General features: G+C 50.5%; 1 protein-coding gene across 2 annotated transcripts; it reads left to right on the top strand.

The window, feature by feature from the left end:
- Positions 1-1938: 1938 nt before the first annotated feature.
- On the top strand, positions 1939-6123 carry LOC127768706 (alpha-1,3-arabinosyltransferase XAT3). Of its 2 annotated transcripts, XM_052294335.1 has the most exons (6): positions 2049-3309; positions 3415-3519; positions 3626-3673; positions 3833-3958; positions 4129-4269; positions 4706-6123. In XM_052294335.1, exons 1-6 carry the CDS (start codon positions 3165-3167, stop codon positions 5869-5871), a joined length of 1731 nt encoding a protein of 576 aa, XP_052150295.1. In that variant the 5' UTR covers positions 2049-3164; the 3' UTR covers positions 5872-6123. The 2 variants fall into 2 exon arrangements, with proteins under 2 accessions (XP_052150294.1, XP_052150295.1); XM_052294334.1 differs by having other exon boundaries at positions 1939-3309; positions 3626-3958.
- The last annotated feature ends 226 nt before the right edge of the window (positions 6124-6349 follow it).

The following is a 6349-nucleotide window of genomic DNA, read 5'->3' as shown; positions in this document are numbered from 1 at the left end:
AAAATAAATGGGCCGGTGGGCCGTGCCATGCCTGGGCCATGCCGTGCCGGCACACTATAGTAAATGTGCCGTGCCGTGCCGGCCCACGGGTTGAGGCGTCGGCCCAAACACGGCACGGGATAACGGGCCATGCTGGCACGGGCCTGGGCCGGCTACAGTACTGCCGTGCTCGGGCCGGCCCGGCTTGGCATGGCCCATTTGGCCAGGTATATTTTCGGCTGATGTGTGGTGGTTTCTGCTTGCGGAGGTTGAGGGGTACGTGGGATGATATGAGCCATTGGATTGGATAATTCTGGACCGTTGAATTTGATAAATGAAGTACTACTCCGTCCCAAAAAAAAAAATCCAATTCTAGCTATGAACTTGGATTTACATCCTTCATACCCCTTCGTCCCAAAAAAAATCCAATCCTAGCTATGAACTGGACACCCTTCGTCCCAAAAAAAATCTAATCCTAGCTGGGACAGAGGGGGTATGAAGGATGTAAACATCAGTAGGTGAATTATAGGATAGATAGATGCGTTAAGGCATCATGATTCTTAACAAATATTTTTCTCCATTGCAATATGAGAACTTTTTAGTAAATACTATAAAAAGAATCCTTGACACCGTTTTCGCAAATATAGTAAAAACGATATCATCGTTTTCAACCCTAGGTACGGGGGCTGGCAGCTGGCTATATAATACGTATTGTAACTGTTCTACTGAAGCACATCTCAGCTTTGTTTTGTCAGTCATTTTTCCGTCCCATTTCCGATGACCTTTTCAGCACAACAGAAAATCGACCCTTTCCACCAAAACACAAACGAAATGTTGAAAACAAAGTATGAATCTGACGTTGCCCGGGCCCACAAGCACAGGCAGCGACCTCTTCCTTCCGACGAGGCAGGGATGGATGCAGAAAGGAAAGAGAGGGATTAGGGCAGTAGCTGTGTGTCCAATGATTTTGGCGAACTTTGCATCTTAGCTAGATGAAGAATCGCATTAGCCAGATATTACTCCCTCCTTAAAAAAAGACCAATCCTAACTACGAATCTAGGATTGTTTTTTTGACGAAGGGGTACTTCACAACACAAAGTTACCTATAGTGGGTTCCAGTAGTATGATTTTTTTTTACGTTTTATTTCCCTTTCTCTATCCTTTCCCTTTTTCCCATCGCACAGCTTCCTCCTTTCCCCATCGCACAGAAACAGCGGGCGAGGGCTGCAAGGCGGCACTGGGGCGACGGCGGCGGCGGGGCGGCCAGATCCACCCTCCCCCGAAGCAGCGGCGGTGTCGGCAACGCTGGAAAGGGGCGGCCAGATCCACCCCTCCACGGTCGAGGCCGCTCCTCTCCTCTCGCCACGTCGGCTTCTCTCATCTTTGGCAGCGGCCTCTCCGCTAACCCTCCGCCCTTGCCTTTCCCTCTCCTCTCTGACCGCGGTCGATCAAGCGAGGACGAGCAAAAGCGCGGCGGCCATCTCAAGCGTCGAGAGTCTAGCGGAGCCAGAGGGCAACGGGCAGCCGTGGCGGCGCCACCTCTCTCTCCGTCGGTGGCATCTCTCCTCTCCGGTGCTGCGCCTCTCTCCCCTCTTCCCTCGGCGGTGGCCTGCAGAGCCGGGGGCGGCGGCGGCATCGGGGAAGAGCGGCGAACGGCGGCGGTGCCGGCGACAAGCCCCATGACGGCGTCGCTCCTATCCCCCTCTTTCCCCCGGTTCCTATTTCGCCCCCATCCCCCCACACACCCTGACAAATCTGACGAGGTACCCGTGGCCAACTTTGGCTCCCCGAACTTCACTTGGTTAGGGCATGTTAAATGGAGACCATTAGTACTAGTGGTCTCAACCTGCTGCCACATAGGATAAGACAATATATAAACTACACCACCTACAATGGAGACCAGCTCTTAGGCTGTGTTCTTTGCTCAGGGTTTCCAACTCCTCTCCCTTGTATTCCGCGCGCATGTTTTTCAAACTGCTAAACGGTATGTTTTTTATAAAAAAAAATTTCTATATGAAAGTTGCTTAAAAAACAAATTAATCTATTTTTTTAAAAAATAGCTAATACTTAATTAATCACATTATAATGGACCGCTCCGTTTTCTGTGTATTGGAGATGGGTTCCTAACCCCTCTCCAACGAACATAGCCTTACTGCATTTTATATTTCAGCCCTCGGTAATTTAAGTGTCAGCGCTTATGATATTTTTTATTATCGAACCGATTGGAGTTTTGTATTTTGGAACCCATAATACCAAAAAGAAGTACATATACACCATTAAACCATATGAACCCATCTGTCAACTACCCACATTTACAATTTCTTGGCTCAACCCCTCCCTCTCCCTGTCCGCGTCCCCACCTTATCACTTCCCCACCGAACCGTATACCGTTTCTCGGTGAAAAAAGCGCGATCCTCTCTCCTCATCCATCGCCGCCGACGCCCCCTCCTCATCTAGCATCGCCGCCCCTCATCCTTCAGCACCACCGCGATCTCTCAACGGCGGAAGACGGAAGGCCGCCCCATCCGTTGCGCCTCCCTCTTCCACCGCCGGCCTCCACATCCGGCGCCGCCTCTCCCCCTCCTCCCCATCCACCACCGCTTCACCCTCCTCTTCGAGCGACGAGATTGGTGGCGGCGAGCTTCGAGCGCTGAAGGCCGACGAGCTCCGTGCGGCGGAGGGTGAGGAGGTCGGCCTCTCTCCTTCCACTGCCGCTGCGGTTATCTGGATCTGGTGGCCGCACCTCGCCGTCGCTTCTCTGTCCCTCCATCGCCATTGCTGCTCGTTCGGGGGACCACGCCGCGGGGGACACAGCTCGCCCAACGCGTGGCTCGAGCAGTGACGCCACAGTCCAGCGTGGTGCATTGAACATGGGGCCTTACGGGAGTAGTAGAATGCTGTGACGTGGTATGCTGGGGCTGAATGCACATCAGCACATGTATGAATTGTGAACGGAGCCTTTAGAATAGAAGACGAGAGAGCCAAGCAAGAAAGCCAGCCATTCGCCAGCGGTTCACTACAAGTAGCCAGCGCGCCACCCAGCAGTTTCCCCACCAACTCTGTTTTCCTTGGCCCTCCTCGTTCTGGTCAACCGGGGGCAAGTCTGACTGCGTCCGCATCTTTGCTTTCTCTCTTTTCTTCTTCCGCGCCTGTTTCTTGGCTCCCGGCCGAGGACGGCGGGCGGGATGAAGGCGGGCGAGCGGCCGAAGCTGGTCCGGGGCGTCCGGCAGGAGTCGCGGCGGTTCCGGCTGCTGGTCATCGTCGTCGGCTTCTTCCTCGTCTCCCTCACCTTCGTCTTCGTTTCCAAGCCCGACGCCATCCTCTTCAGCTGTAAGTTGACAAGGCCAATTTTGGAATCTCTACTCTTACATGCGCAGCGCAGTGAACGGCAAAGCTAAATTCGCCCTCTTTTTTGGTTTCTTTTCATGTGCACAGTGAACGGCAAGCTTCCGGTGGAACAGGCGCCGACGTCCATCCTGATCCAGCAGAAGGTCAACGAGCCCTCCGGCGAGTCCCGGAAAACCTCCACCGACGCTCTCCGTAAGCTCCTCCCCTCTCATCCTCTAGCCGATCTTTACGCCTTCTCGCACGGCGAATTGCGGGGAGCATCTGACTTCATCCTGTCCTGTTTCTTTCCCTTCTTCAGGTGGTGACCCCAAAGTGGTCGACGACGAAGCTGATGCGAAACCAAAAGGTCAGTTAATTAATTTCCTTTTTTTTTCTCCGTCACAATTTTACCTGACGGATACGAACGGTGTTCGTTCGTTCTTGCTCTTGTTACTGCCTAGCCTACCTTATCTTTTGCTTGGTCTCCTGATTGCACGTGTGGTACGGCCTCGTCTGATCTCCACAGGGACAGGAGGAGGCAGCGAGGAGGAAGAGGGGAGAGTGCTGAGCGAGCCGGACCCGACCAGCGGAATGATGGAGCCGACCCACAACAAGGACGGCAACGGCCATAAATCTCACCAGGAGACGTTAGGTGAACCGTCGCAGTTAACCCCCATAATTTCTTTGTCCACGAGCTATGAATTTTTCCAGAATTTTCATACATTCGGTAGAGAGCTCGTGGATCCGTGATCTGAAACTCAGAGCTGGGATGGGTAACTGAGCCTTTCTGTCAATGATTGCGCTGATCGATCTGTACTGTAGGCGGTGGAGGAGACGGGGAGAGTAAAGGGAATGACGAGGAGGGCGAACACGCGGAGCAGAAGCATAAAGTCACCCTCCCAACAGTTTCCAATTACACAATTCATGATGCTGCTGAGGACACTGAAAATGCCAAGCAAGAAGGTATACTATCACTGTACTCCACACATTCGCTGGTACACGACAACTGTCTTAATTTGTCCTAGTCTTAGGATATGCGATATTGGCGGTTGGCGTATCCATTTTAAGTTTTTGATCTAGACACTACTAGTAGTACTAGTCGGCACTAAGCATTCAATGAAGATATGCTTCAACACCTCTTCAGAATTTAAGTTATCTGGAATTTTAGGCCCCAGGGCAAGGGATGATATCGTCCCGTACCGTATACTTATATGCTATCGTTCCGATGATGATTGTTGCTGGCATCCACCGTTCCAGCACTGCGTTGCATTTTTATTGATGCATCCTGTCACTGTTTCTTTCTCCGCTGTTCCCACCTTTTAATGAAGAAAATACATGTTTTTGTTTGACCAAAATGAAAATACATGTTCCTGACGCACAACGTTCCATTTCTTTACAGGTATGAATAATGTCCAGCAGGGTAGCAAGCCCTTGTGTGATTTCTCTAATTTCAGAGCAAATGTCTGCGAGATGCGTGGTGACGTTAGAATTCATCCAACTGCCACTTCGGTCTTGTTCATGGAGCCTGAAGGTTCGCAGAGGGATGAGGTGTGGAAGATTAAGCCGTACCCTCGGAAAGGGGATGAATTCTGCCTCAGCCATATCACTGAGGTAACCGTGAAATCGAGCAAAGTGGCGCCTGAATGCACCAAATACCACGATGTGCCTGCTGTGATCTTCTCACTGACCGGTTACACGGGGAACCTGTTCCATGATTTCACTGATGTGCTCGTCCCTCTTTTCACGACCGCAAGCGAGTTCAATGGAGAAGTTCAGTTCCTTATAACAGACATGGCACTTTGGTGGACGATCAAGTACCAGACAGTTCTCCAGAAGTTATCCAAGTATCCTGTGATTGATTTCAGCAAGGATGACCAAGTGCACTGCTTCAAGCATGCCATTGTCGGGCTGCATGCCTATATGGAGTTCACAATCGACTCAACCAAGGCACCGCACAACTATTCGATGGCTGATTTCAACAGATTCATGCGTGGAGCTTACTCGCTGGGCAGGGACAGTGTGACCGTGCTCGGTGAGTACCCCAAGATCAAGCCAAGGTTGCTCATCATCAAGAGGCACCGTACAAGAATGTTTCTCAACCTGGATGAGATCATTTCCATGGCGGAGGAGCTTGGCTTTGAGGTGGTGATTGACGAGGCCAATGTGAGCTCCGATATCTCCCGGTTTGCGCGGCTGGTTAACTCCGTCGACGTGATGATGGGTGTCCATGGTGCTGGGCTCACAAACTGTGTGTTCCTGCCACAGCATGCGACGCTTATTCAGATAGTGCCATGGGGTGGCCTGGACTGGATATCACGCACCGATTTCGGCAACCCTGCAGAGCTGATGGGTCTGAGGTACAAGCAATACAGCATCGGCGTCGACGAGAGCAGCTTGACAGATCAGTACCCTAGAGACCACGAGATTTTCAAGAATCCTATCTCATTCCACCAGCGCGGATTTGATTTCATCAGGCAGACTTTCATGGACAAACAGAATGTGAAGCTGGACTGCAAGAGGTTCAGGCCTATTCTTCTGGAGGCACTGGATAATCTAAACCCGTAGGCTTTGAGATGCTCTTGTACAATGTTCCATTTTTCTTTTCACGGTTCGTTCCTTTTACTTTTATGTAGTAAATCTGTTGTTTATTCTCTCTCTATCTCTCATGGCTTTCATGAGGAGATGCAAATTGTCTGAATTATAGAAAAATTAAGAACTACTTGTGTGATAGTGTAAACTGTATAAATTGCCGTCGCTCCAAGATGGAACAATATTCATTCTAATCATATAAAGGTTCCTTGAATTATTCACCGAGAATTCCCTTCTCTTGTTTAATTGTTCTACTATCATTATGCTACTGGTACTATACTCCGTATCATTGACTTTCTCGTACCAACCAATGTGCTGTGCTGAGGTGCATCCGGATTCATTTAATAGGCGTAACGAGCACATGTGATCGCTATATACTGTCTGTCTGAAGTCTGAACAACGCTTCTAGTCGGAACATGTGATTGCACTTTAAGGATGTGATTATGCTTGATAG

The sequence above is a fragment of the Oryza glaberrima genome, chromosome 3 (assembly GCF_000147395.1).
Source record: "Oryza glaberrima chromosome 3, OglaRS2, whole genome shotgun sequence".
NCBI lineage: Eukaryota > Viridiplantae > Streptophyta > Magnoliopsida > Poales > Poaceae > Oryza > Oryza glaberrima.
This window is presented reverse-complemented; position numbering and strand designations above follow the sequence as displayed.